We start from the raw sequence: 13,924 nt of genomic DNA, 5'->3' as shown, positions 1-13,924 counted from the left end.
CAGCAGCGGCTATAAGAGTGGGTGCAAGAGGATGTACCTGGAAAGCTGGGGCCAGCCAATCGTCTGTGCACAAATCAAATTCGTTTGGCATGTCTACCTTTCCTCTTGTCACTCAGTTTTTATATCATATTGCATTCACTTTAAAGGCGATACCAATATACCGCATATCATAAATTTCTCAGTTAAGTCTGGTATCGTCTTCCCAAATCAAATCCAGTAGTGCTGCCCAGCTGTGTCATGTCAGCAGTGCGAGAACAATTGTCTTCCTAAGACTATTCCTGCTTTAAGTATTAGAAATACTAATATACCAACATGACAAGACGCAATTTAATAAAAGAAACAATGCTCACCTTGATTTACTTTGTGGTGGCTACTGCACAAAAGCCTGCGTAGCCTACGTTTCGTCACTGGTTAGCCCGGCGTGACTGGGCCACTCGCTGCAACACGCTTTCGATAAAAGGCAGCGCCACTGCAGTTTCACCGGAGGCTTATGTCACCACTAGTGACTATAAAACCCAAGCTGTCGAGCTCAGTTTCATCTTTCATTGTCTAACCATTCACACGCAGTGTTGGCATGCTCGTACCGCTGCTGCTACCACATTAATAAACAGTTTTTATGTTTCATGTTGGGATGCGTCCTATCGACACGGCATACCACAATTTTTTTAGGCATAGCAGCCTGTGTCACCAACTTTTCTTATGGTAATATGCAAAAGAGATGTTATATTGTAACGAATGTAGCAGGCTCACAACAAGGATGTCTATTTACACTGTTTATTAAGCGGCAAACTTATGCCCAAAGTGATTGACGCACAGCAATCAAGATCCTAAGGTCGGTCGTCCTCGTGAGCCTCTGCCTAGAGCAGTCTCGTCCTCTTTTTCACGTGCGTTGGTTGTTCGGTGGAGTCCCATGTGCAAGCAGGTCCGGCTCGTGCATTACGGCTGGCTTAATCGCTCGTAATTGTGCCATTAGCATTTCTTTTAGCGTTGTGCAGACCAATGGGAATTTCTTGTGGCATTATCCTTCTCTCAAAAGGCATCGCCTCGATGCTTTCGATGATAACGTATGCAGCGTTTCCGCCCCGGAAGGTTTGAAAGATTGATATGGTTGTACAGCATGTAGCTAGTTTTTGTATCGGTCGTATTATGGTTTCATGCGCACAATGTGTACACGCTCGGTGGGGTTGTGTCGTTTGGAATGCCCGTGTCCTGTAGGCTTCACTTGATAAACGAGGTAACCGAGTCGCTGTAACAACTCGTAAGGACCAAAATATCGACAGATGAGTTTTTCAGACAGGCCTCATTGTCTTACTGGGGTCCATATCCACACTTTGTCACCAACGCCACACTGTATTTCATGTCTTCCTCGGTTGTAGCGGTCGGTATCGATTCGTTGTTGTACCATATTCTGTACCTTGCTAATTGGCGGGCCTCTTCCGCTCTCTCTATATAGTCATCAAGATCAGAAGGGTAGTCGTCTTGGTCTATAAATAACATAGCCTCCAGTGTTGTGGTAACCACACGACCGTAAACTAGTTGAGACGGGGTAATCTTGGTAGTATCTTGTTCGGCGGTGTTATCGGTGAAGGTGACGTATGATAAAATTTCATCCCACTTTTTGTGTTCGACATCGAGATACATAGATATCCTGTCAGCTAGAGTTCTGTTAAGGCGTTCAGTCAGGTCGTTGCTTTGAGGGTGATATGGTGTAGTTTTCCTGTGAACAGTGTGGGTCATGTTAAGCAGGCACTCCGTGAGTTCTGCCTTGAAAGTCGGTCCGCGATCGGCGATTATAACAGTCGGAGTGCCATGCCGTAGTACTATGCTCTGCACAAAGAATTTGGCCACCTCAACCGCCGTTCCCTGATGCAAGTAGTCTGTTCTAGAGTATCTCGTTAAATAATCAGTTGCTGCAACGATCCATTTCCTGCCGATAAAGACGTTCGGAAGGGTCCAAGGAGGTCCATTCCAACTTGTTGAAAAGGCGCTTTCGGTGGGTCTATCGGGTGCAGAAGTCCCGCTGGCTCAGCACGAGGCATTTTCCGACTTTGGCACTCGCAACATGTTTTATTATAGCGCTGTACTGGAGACAATAGCTTGGGCCAGTAATAATGCAGACTGATTCGTGCAAGCGTTCGAGTGACCCCTAAATGTCGGGACGTAGGCTCATCATGGCACGCTTGTAATATTTCTTGCGCATAGTTGCAGGAACGACAAGCAGGAACTTTTCACAATTGGGCTTAAAGTTTCTCTTGTAAAGGACATTTTCTCGGAGGCAGAACGATGCGAGGCTTCGAGAAAATATACGTGATACTTGTACGTCGGCTCCTTCAAGGTGTTTGATGAGCGCCAGCAAATCTTTGTCCGCATGTTGAAATTTGGCTACCTGAGAAGTCTTGACAACACCTACAAATGGGAAGTCCTCTTCTTCTGCTGTATCTGCAGGTGTCCGTGACAAACAGTTGGCATTGGTATGCTTCCTCCCAGATTGGCATACCGCAGTTATATCAAATTGTTGCAGTCTGAGGCTTCACCTTCCTAGGCGTCCGGATGGGTCCTTGAGGTTGGCGAGCCAGCAAAGGGCGTGGTGATCGCCGACTTCCTTAGATGGCCTACCATACAAGTACAGCCGAAACCTACTGGTGGCCCAGATGACATCAAGGCATTCTTTCTCTGTGACTGAATAATTGGTCTCTGCTTTTGTTAGTCTGACTGGCGTATGCTATCACCTTTTCTTCCCCATTCTGCCACCGAATTAGAATGCATCTAAAGCCGATGCTACTGGCGTCTGTGTGTATTACCGTACCAGCTGTTTCATCGAAATGAGGAAGGATTCGGGGCTCTTGCAACCGTTTTGTTAATTCGTTGAAGGCGCTTTGTTGCTCAGCTTCCCAGTGAAAAGGTACATCTCTCGTAAGTTTGGTTAAGCGTTCTGCGATCTGCTAGAAATTTCTGACGAATCGTCTATAGTAAGCACACAGGCCTAGAAATCTCCGTACTGACTTTTTGTCTGCTGGCACCGGGAACCTTGCAACAGCGGCTGTCTTTTCAGGATCACGGTAAACACCGTGGGCGCTGACGACGTGCCCAGGGAATCGAAGTTCTTTGAAACCGAATTGGCACTTCTCTGGCTTGATGATTAAATCTGCAAAACGGATTGCTTTTAACACTATTCGCGGGCACTTGATATGCTCCTTGAATGTAGCGGCGAAGATGACCACGTCATCAAAGTACACTAAGCAACACTGCCACTTTAATCAAGAAAGTACAGTGTCCATCATGCCTTGAAATGATGCCGGCGCACAACAGAGACCAAAAGGGAGAGCCTTAAATTCATAGAGTCCCTCCGGGGTAACAAAAGCAGTCTTCTCGGGATCACGTTCATCAACTTCTATCTGCCAGTATCCAATTTCCAGATCTAGTGATGAGAAGAACTTGGCACACCGAAGTCAGTCTAATGTGTCATCAATACGCAGGAGGGGATATATATCCCGTTTAGTCGCAGCATTCTATTTCCGGTAGTCTACGCAAAACCTTAGCGTGTTATCCTTGTTGACAAGTACTACAGGAAATGCCCACGGACTGTTAGAAGGTTGAATAACATCATCTTTAAGCCTCTCCCGTACTTGATTTTTGATAACTTCCCTCTGTTTTGGTGAAACACGGTATGGGTGCTGGCGTACCGGCCTGGTTGTCTCGTCCATTACGATCCTGTAGTTTGTAATGGTCGTGCGTCGTACCTTTGAACCATTGGAGAAACAGCTGCCCAATTCCCCTACAAGGTCGTATAGCTGTTGACATTGGATCACTGAAAGATTGGGATTTACGGATATTACGTCGCAGACATCAGATGTTGGTTTCATATCCGTTGACGTTGTGTCAAGGCTGCATACTTCTGTGGCTTCAAAAACCTCATGAGGAAAGGCTATGGCTGTCCCCTTTGCGATGTGCTGGAATTCGTTCCCAAAATTTGTCAGGAGGATGTCTGCGTACCCATTTCGTAGCTGGATAATCCCTCGTGCCACACAAGAACCTCTTTTTAGGAAAACATCCATGTTGCTCTCTGCCACACATTCATAGTCACTAAACGTAAGCACACAGGCCTAGAAATCGCGGAATGGAACATCGCGGAAGCGGATGAGCACCGGCGCCTACCCCGAGTTGGAGGAAGCACTGCTGATTTGGATCAGAGAGGCACGAAACAACAAACTCCTCTCAGTGGTTAAGTCGTCACGGCAAAAGCGTCATCGCTTGCTGAAATGTTGGGCATCAACGACTTCGCTGCTTTGGATGGGTGGCTTACGCGTTTCAAACATCGCCACGACTTGATTTTTAAAAGCGTGTGTGGGGAGAAGGCGTCAGTCGATGAGGAAACGTGCCTGACATGGAAAGCGGGCAAGCTTCGCGAGTACCTTGAAGAATACTAGCCGGCAGACATTTTTAATGCAGACGAGACTGCGCTTTTTATCGGCTGCTACCAGACAAGACCCTGACATTTAAAAACGACGACTGTTCTAGAGGCAAAAGAAGCAAAGAGAGAGTGTCAGTGCTAGTCGCGGCGAACATGATTGGCACAGAACGGTGTCGCCTGCTTGTGATCGGGAAGGCTGCCAAGCCTAGGTGCTTTAGAGGCGTGAAGACACTTCCTGTGGATTATGCCTCGAACAGAAAGGCGTGGATGACATCCGATATATTTAAGGACTGGATCACCAAACTCGACCGCAAGTTCGCGCAATCAAGCCGTAAGGTGTTCCTTGTGGACCAATGTAGTGCCCACATGAACGTACCTGCCTTGAGTGCCATCGGTCTTGTGTACCTGCTTGCAAACACGACGTCCGTGTTGCAGCCCATGGACCAGGGCATAATAAAAAATGAGAACGTATTGTATAGGCAGCATCTCGTCGAGCGCATGCTTTTGTGCATGGACAATTCGTCGCAATACGAGGTGAGTTTGCTTAGTGCCATCAACATGCTAGCGCGAGCTTGGACCCGCGTGAAAGAAGAAACCATCGTCAATTGTTTCCGGGCCTGTGGTTTCATGGAAAACTCGGGGGATGCTTCTCCTTGTGCGCCAGTAGAAGTGAAAACAAATGAGCTCGACGACGGTAGCTTTCGCGCCGCTCTCAATGACGTCCGTTTTGACGAGTATGTCGCTGTTGACAGCAACGTCGAAACATGCGGTCCACTAACGGACAGCGAAATCGTGCAGATGGTTCGGCCCCATGACTGCATTCCTGAAAATGACGATGATGACGACGACATCGGAAATGAGCCACCACCGAGGGCTGCCGATGTAGCTGCGGGTCTTGCTCTTGCGCAGCGGTTTTTTGTTGGAGAACACAACGCCGAAGAAGCACTTCGACACGTGTATTCCTTACAAAACTTGCTAGCCGCAGCCAGATTCGGCAAGCAGAAGAAGATGACAGACTATTTTTCCTCAAAACTGTCGCGCTTTTAAACTAATAAAAGTGCCGTTTTTAGTGCTTTTTGCTTAATTCGAAGTTTTTTGCGGTTCCCGTGAACTTCGTATTAACGGGAGTCGACTGTACCTCAATTAGGTACATGAAACCTTGATGGCTACAATCAGAATGTACAGTGTTGGCACTGTAGCCTAGATTTGGCCAGCTGGATTCCAATTGTGAAACTCCAAGGACAACTGTTCTCTTATTAATTTGTGGCAACCATAATCTACAGAAAACCATTTCGCATCAGGAGGTTCAGGTCTGCCTTTTACCATTCGTTATTAACGACAAAATAAATCTTGTACATCTCGTCAGAGGTGCTGACACGACATTTTTTATTGATCATTTTCTGCGTCTAACAAGCCCCCAAGAGCCTAGGAAATGTACAGGACACTATTAGTGGACCTTGAGAATTATTTACAGCATGTCTTTATAAGCTAGTTTGTGTCTACCGTACCCCGACATCACAAGATAGTATGAGCAGCGCGTGATGGTGCTGCTCATACCATGTTTTGTACGCGTACATTCTCATGACTTAACCTTGTTCGTGCATAACTCCGTCTGCTGTGCATCCCACGTGTGGCAATTGTCACGCCATCAACAATGGACAAATATTTGCGAACAGACTCACGACAGCAATGACTTCGGCAGAGAGGAAGATGCTGAGCTTGCTGACCCCACGAATGATTTCACACTCAAGTTGCTTGAAAGTACGTGGGAAGACGAGTGGTCTGACAGCGACAGCACTATGCAAGAGGGCTTGCGCATCGGAGACATTGAATGGCAAGAACTCCGTGTTTAGTGCTTGCCCTTGTGCGGACATCTTCCGCATGTTCTTTGAAATTCAATAGGGTTTGTGTGGATTTCATATTGCTATAGTTGGCTTGAAATTATTGCTACGCTGTGCAGATTTGACAACACATGTAAGCTTGTTCTGCCACTTTTTTATTTTACACCGCCTGACTGCGCATGCCACTGTCACGGAACACGGAACTCGAAAACGAGAGCCAGCGCCTGACCAGGGAGCTTCACCACGCTCTTGATCAACTTAGCGAGAACTCGGAATGTGTGATCATTGTGAGTGCTTTGTTAACATTGCACACCGTATGTTTGTCAACTGCTTTTTTATAACATGTGAGCCTGAACAAGAACAGGAAAGAAAAAGTTATCAAGTTTAGCATAGTCAAGTTTAGCCTAGAGTGAAACAGAGGTGAGGTAAAAGTAGTCGTAAAAGCATGCAAATTTGACCTACTTCTGATCTTGAAAAGCGCATGCATTATGAATTGTCATCAAACATTCTTTAATTCACATGTTTCACCAATTTCAATCAGTTCAGGCAATCCCAGAAACACCCTGAGGTCTACAAATGTGCAGTAGAAAAAATGAAAATGGCCCCAACCTCCACCTAAAACCAATCGGAGCAGTTCATTGTTGTAGTCATTGATGGTAGTTTACAGTAACGACATAAATTGCATTTACTGCCACACTGGCTGTGTGCCTTTTCATGAATTTCACGATTGCCATCTATGATGCTTCTTTAGATGGTGAGCTACACGAAAATGCATCCTTTAATGAAAGAAGTGATCCTGTGCTATGGCCGCATTGTGAAGTGTCAACATGGCAAGGATTGCAGTTTGCGCATAGGTGTAGTATGCACCTCTCGATAGCTTGTTTTCTTCACACAAACATTTTTTTGTGGTCCTGTAAAATCAGTCGAGGTTTCGCTGTTCAGCAAAATCCCTGGCCTGTGCTAAAATCATCTCCAACTATCAGTTTATGGAACCTGCAAATAACAAAATAGGAGCTTGAAGAATTTGAGTCCTCTTTGATGTCCTTGGTCTGAAAATTCCAAACAGCCAAAGCTATCCTAATTTGCCTGTTCATGCAATTTCGGTGTAGCCTTTAAGGGGGGACACGGCACTTAGAAGTCGAAAATCAACCCAAAAATCACACTTTCTTTCTCATCGTTTTCGCGTTTACGAGGCCCTTCCGCACCTATCAGCAAAGTTTGACTTCGAAATTCTTATTTCTGAAGTTATAACCCATAAAGAGAACAACTTCGCGCAAGCGGACTTTTAATTTGAAGTGTAAACTAGCTGAGCTTCAATTGCCGAGGGCACGCGAACTACGCGCTTCAGCAGGGCCATTTTGGTCTTGTTGGAAGGGTCCCGTTTCTAACTTTTTTTCCTTTTTCAGTAGACATCTATGTGCCCCTCACAAAAGCGAAAAAAAATTGAAGACAAAATCACATGCAGTGCATGATTCTGTTGGTTGCTTGATGCACGTGACCAAGATGGTGCTTCCAGATTGGCGAGGAAAACTCGCTGGCAGTGTCTGTTGTCATATTGAAAAGATATTGCCCTTGCGAAGGTGTCGGGACTCGTATCCCTAAAGTGCTTGTGCGTCTCGCTATGCCCGGCGGTGCGAAAAATTTCTGATCGCAGCATTATTTTGGCCGTTCACGGAAGAACGGCAGAGGCAGAAAGCCCAATAAGGCTGCTACTTTGTAGCGGTAGCAAGCACTGATGTTTGATAGCGCCGTCTTAACAGCACTGTCTCCACAACCTTGTAGTACTCGAAGACGTTATCAATGGAATAGTGTGTGAGACGACTCCCTCGTATAGCGGACGCTCTGTGGATTATGACCGCACTGATGCTATCAGCAACGATGAAGTGCGTGTAGACACGAGCCTCTCTGACAGCGCGCGCGATGTCAACTCTGGCTTTGTGCGGGAAGACGCTGATGTGATCGATGCCAGTGAAGTTCGCGATGTGCGCGCCCGCGAGACAACCATGACGCTTGAGGGTCTTTCATCCATGTTGTCAACAGTGCGGAAAATTTAGAGCTCATCAGAGTCAAGTGATGCAGCAGCGAGGTAAGATGCCAGCAAGGCAAAACTTAGAATTCACACGAAAGCCTACAATCCGTGATTAGGAGTTTGGTATTAGAAAAAGTAGCACACTTCTCTTTTTGCTGTGCAAGCTGCTGTTGCGGTAGCTGTGCTGTGCTTCAACACGGGCAATGTCAATGCATTTGCTACAATTCTAGAGCAGCTGGACATCATGATAATCAACAGCACATCCCTGAGGGCTAAGAGACGATAATCAACAGCACATCCCTGAGGGCTAAGGAGAAGGACTGTCGTCAAAGTGCACTCTCAAATAAATAGAGGCGTACCAAAGTCTGAGAAAGCTGGTCAAGAAGAAGTGTAAGAATGGGATGCATCCAGATTATGCCCCTGGGGCATTTTTCCAATAAAGGTGTTTTAAAACCTTCTCAGTTTTCTCAAAACAGCAATTTTGGCACATTTGCCAAGTTGGAGGGAAAATAGCTTCAGTTCTATAAGAGCTATCAGCTTAATTATTTTTTTGGCAGAAAGATGCATGCATGCAGTATGCAATATGCCTATTTTGAAGGCAATATTGCCAGGTTCCATCCCTCAAGTTTTGTTATCGCCCCAATACACTACACAATTCTCAGCACAAACCGCGCCTGCAGTTTTCGAGAAGCTTCAGGATTGTAGTAGATCATTTCGATAAGATCACGCCCACTCCGCGAACTGTACAGATTATTCTGGAACCTACGCCGCCGCCAGCGATAACACTAGAACATTTGGTGGCAAAAGTATAAATGCCGACGCACTTCGCCGCTTGTTAGTTGTTGATCGATGGCCGATGCTTCGTTCGCCGCTATCAGTCCAAGACTGCTACTGTAGTCCGACTTTCCATATACTGGGCACAAGTTGACCCAAATAAACAATTTATTATTCGACTCGCAGTGTGCTCCATTCGTCCACGTCACCACCCCTTGACAATATACAGATACAGTCGAATATCGACAATTCGAACTCCAAAGCACCCGAAACATTGTTCGAATTGAAGGAATTTCAAATTAATGAAAGCTAAATAAACGGAGGGCTCTTCATGCAGTGGCGCATGTGCATTGACCTAACACATGAGGGGGAAGTTTCAGAAGATTTACATTTATTGACAAATCACAGGACATCTGTTATTAATTGAAGTACAGTCGAGCCCACATATCACAGCCCCACCTAAAATGAACTTTCGCTTAAAACTAACAATATCTGCGTGACCGTGAAAATATACATTGGTTCAATAGCACAAAATTGCACTTACAACGAACGTCTCCAAGCGCCACTGATCGGTTACAGCGAATGGAGTCAGCGGTCTGCCGACTTCCCGGGAAACCAATTTTGACCACCGATCAGGCATCGGCGAGGTGCCCATACATTCTTATTGTTGAACGCCGACGCTGCCTCCGCGCCCCTCTAGTTGCCGCTTTTTGTTACACACCCTTCCGTCCTTTGTCCCCCCGCTACTCCGAGCACCTCGCTTCGCCAGACGAGGGTCCTGTTTTCCCACCGAACTTTCGAAGACCGGTCGGCCATTTACCCTGTTTTTGATTGCTGGTACCGAGTCCAGCAATCAAAAAGCAGCGATGGCGTAGTGGTTAGAGCATCCGCCTCGCTTGCAAAAGGTCCTTGGTTCGAATCCCGGTGCCGCGCAGCTCCCTACCGGATAAAAAAAAAAAATCCGTGTGGTGATAGAACTGCATTACGAGGCCTGGGGTGCGGCCTCACCGGTAACCACCGCCGGGAACCCATTCCCTCACCAGAGAAGGATTGGCCCCCCTGGTGCAGTATCTGGCCACTACGTCCCACATGCATACGTCAAATAACTCACGGCCCTCAGTCCCCAGCAGCTGCGAAGCAACTGACCACGGCGGCGGTCATATCTGCAACGCAGCGGAGGGTGCTAAGAATCTCTGGATTCGGACAGGCCGCCACTGGAACATGAACTTGGCAACGTTTAACGCTAGAACCTTATCTAGTGAGGGAAGTCTAGCTGTACCGTTTGAGGAGCTGCAGGGTGTTAAATGCTATATAATAGGGCTCAGTGAGGTCAGGAGGACAGATGAGGACTATACGGTGCTACAGAATGGGCATGTCCTTTGCTATCGGGGCTTGGCTTACAGAAGAGAACTGGGAGTGGGGTTCCCAATTCAAAGAAACATAGCTGGCAACATAGAGGAATACTATAGCATTAATGAAAGGGTGGTAGGTATCGTGATTAAACTGAATAAGAGATACAAGATGAAGGTGGTCCAGGCTTACGCGCCTACATCCAGCCATGATGACGCTTCAGTTGAAAGCTTCTGTGAAGACATGGAATCTGCAATGAGTAAGGTAAAAACACAGTATACAATACTGATGGGAGACTTTAATGCAAAGGTAGGGAAGAAGCAGGCGGGAGACCAGACAGTAGGAGATTATGGCATCGGTACTAGAAACGCCAGAGGGGAGCTACTAGTAGAATTCGCAGAACGCAATAATATACGGATTCTGAATACCTTCTACCGAAAACGAGGAAACCGCAAGTGGACATGAAGGAGCCTTAATGGCGAAAATAAGACCGAAATAGACTTTATAATGAGTTCACACCCAGACATCAAGCAGGACGTGGAAGTGGTTGGCAAGGTACGATGCAGTGACCATAGAATAGTACGGTCTCAAATTCGCCTAGATTTGAGGAAGGAACGACAGAAACTGATACGCGAGAAGCCAATCAATGAGCTAGCACTGAGAGGGAAAGTACAGGAATTCAGTCTCTCGCTTCAGAACAGGTAATCGGGTCTTAGAGAGAAAACCAACCTTAGCATAGATACAAGGAATGATAATCTGACGAGTATCATTAAGGAGTGTGCAGTGAAAGTTTGCGCAGCAAGGCGTAGTATGCTCTCTCGAGGGTGTGAATATCACCCACACCGAAATGTCGAGTGCACGGTAACAGAGGCAGCCTTTTCTGGCGCTATAGGGCTGACTTTATCGATTTCTTGACAGCACACAGACATTGTCTCTGTGTCCATCAGGTGCCAACTCCCGCACAGGCACCTGTGGAGATTACGCAATCAATATAACGTTCAGGTGTTACGACCAGCAGGAGGTTGGCATCCTGCATGCGTAGTCATCATCACCATCATTAGCCTGACTACGTCCACTGCAGAACAAAGGCCTCTCCCATGTTCCGCCAGTTAACTCGGTCCTGTGCTTACTGCCGCCAATTTACACCCGCAAACTTCTTGATCTCATCTGCCCACCTAACCTTCTGTCTCCCCCTAATCCGCTTGCCTTCTCTGGAAATCCAGTTAGTTACCCTTAATGACTAGCGGTTATCCTGTCTATGCGCTACATGCCCGGCTCATGTCCATTTCTTCTTCTTGATTTCAGCTATGATATCTTTAACCCCCGTTTGTTCTCTAATCTACTCTGCTCTCTCCTTGTCTCGTAAGGTTACACCTACCATTTTTCTTTCCATTGCTCGCTGCGTAGTCCTCAATTTAAGCTGAACCCTCTTTGTAAGTCTCTAGGTTTCTGCTCCGTAGCTAAGTACCGGCAAGATACAGCTGTTATATACCTTCCTCTTCAGGAATAGTGGCAATCTACCTGTCATAATTTGAGAGTGCTTGCCAAATGTGCTCCACCCCATTCTTATTCTTCTAGTTACTTCAATCTCGTGGTTCGGCTCCGCGCTTATTACCTGCCCTAAGTAGACATAGTCTTCTACAACTTGAAGTGCACTATTACCTATCTCGAAGCACTGCTCTTTTCAGAGGTGGTTGTACATTACTTTCGTTTTCTGCAGACTAATTTTAAGACCCACCTTTCTGCTCTCCTTGTCTAACTCCGTAAACATGAGTTGCAATTCGTCCCCCGAGTTACTCAGCAATGCAATGTCATCGGCAAAGCGCAGGTTACTAAGGTACTCTCCATTTACTCTTATCCCTAACTGTTCCCATTCTAGGCTTCTGAAAACATCCTGTAAGCACACGGTAAATAGCATTGGGGAGATTGCGTCCCCCTGCCTTACACCCTTCTTGATTGGTATTCTGTTGCTTTCATTATGAAGCACTATGATAGCAGTTGATACCCTGTATATTTCTTCCAAAATGTTTATATATACTTCATCAACGCCCTGATTACGCAGTGTCTGCATGACGGCTGGTATTTCTACTGAATCAAATGCCTTCTCGTAATCTATGAAGGCTATGTATAGCGGTTGGTTATGTTCTGAGCATTTCTCTATTACCTAATTGATAGTATGAATGTGGTCGATTGTTGAGTAGCCTGTTCGAAATCCTGCTTGTTCCTTTGGTTGATTGAATTCTAATGTTTTCTTCACTCTGTTAGCAATTACCTTTGTAAATAGCTTGTATACTACAGAGAGCAAGCTGATCGACTTGTAGTTCTTGAAGTTCTTGTCATCTCCTTTTTTATGTATTAAGATGATGTTAGCCTTCTTCCAAGACTCTGTTACTCTTCCCGACAGGAGACACCTTGTAAACAGTGTGGCTAGTTTTTCTAAAACAATCTCTCCTCCATCTTTGAGCAGATCTGATGTTACCTGATCCTCACCAGCAGCTTTGCCTCTTTGCATGCTTTCCAAAGCTTTTTTGACTTCTATCATTACTGGTGGGGTGTTATCTAGGTTACTGCTAGTTCTTATAGTATTAAGGTCGTGGTTGTCCCGGCTACTGTACAGATCTCTGTAAAACTCCTCCGTTATTTTAACTATGCTATCCATATTGGTAGTTATTTTGCGTTCTTTGTCCCTTAGTGCATACATCCGATTTTTGCCTATCCCTATGCTATCCATATTGATAGTTATTTTGCGTTCTTTGTTCCTTAGTACAAACATCCACTTTTTGCCTATCCCAAGTTTTCTCTTTACTGCTTTGACGCTTCCTCCGTTTTTCAGAGCGTGTTTAATTCTTTCCATATTATACCTTCTTACATCGCATACCTTCTGCCTATTAATCAACTTTGAAAGCTCTGCCAGTTCTATTTTGTCTTTTGCACTTGAGACTTTCATAATTTGATACTTCTTAATGAGATTCTTCGTTTCCTGGGAAAGCTTGCCAGTGTCCTGTCTAACTATCCAACTTCCACTGTGTAACGAACACGCCAGGGCCGTGGCTGGGCCAAGACAAAAAAGCTTTATTGCGATAGCGCGGGTTAAGTAGCGTTGTGCGAGAGGGGTTAAGGGGAAGGGAAGGAGAAGAAGCAGTGGTGATAACGGCGGCTTCGGCTGGCGTGACGTCACGGATACATCATTCCGCTCCCCCTACGGTGAGTAACGGTCTGGGGGTTTGCGTTGCCGGCCCGAGCGACGCAACACCGGAGTTGAGGGGCTCCCGGCGATCTCGCTCCTTGTTGGCGCTCGCCTCGGTGTTCCTCCTGCTAGGGCCCCGCCGGCAGTTTCGAGGCACCGAGAATCACCGACTTCTCCCTGGTCATGCTCCAACTCCCGTGGCTTCACCTGGTCGCTGTGGCGCCTAATGGTTTCCCCCTCCGGACCATCGGCATTCACCAGGCGGGCTCCGTCTGTCGATGTAATGCTGGCTGGAGTCCACGGCTCGCCTCGCCCGAAGTTCCTCACCCAGA

The 13,924-nt window shown here is 46.5% G+C and overlaps 1 protein-coding gene across 1 annotated transcript in view; it reads right to left on the bottom strand.

The window, feature by feature from the left end:
• Positions 1-5,997: 5,997 nt before the first annotated feature.
• The window catches only part of LOC142765331 (uncharacterized), a 90,674-nt gene continuing 82,747 nt past the window's right edge, over positions 5,998-13,924 (bottom strand). Inside the window, exon 7 of the mRNA XM_075866109.1 lies at positions 5,998-7,245. Coding sequence (XP_075722224.1) covers positions 7,232-7,245 — 14 coding nt within the window. The 3' untranslated portion in view covers positions 5,998-7,231. The remainder of the gene's footprint in view (positions 7,246-13,924) is intronic.

Source organism: Rhipicephalus microplus, chromosome 6, assembly GCF_043290135.1.
Source record: "Rhipicephalus microplus isolate Deutch F79 chromosome 6, USDA_Rmic, whole genome shotgun sequence".
In the NCBI taxonomy this organism is placed as follows: Eukaryota; Metazoa; Arthropoda; class Arachnida; order Ixodida; family Ixodidae; genus Rhipicephalus; species Rhipicephalus microplus.
This window is presented reverse-complemented; position numbering and strand designations above follow the sequence as displayed.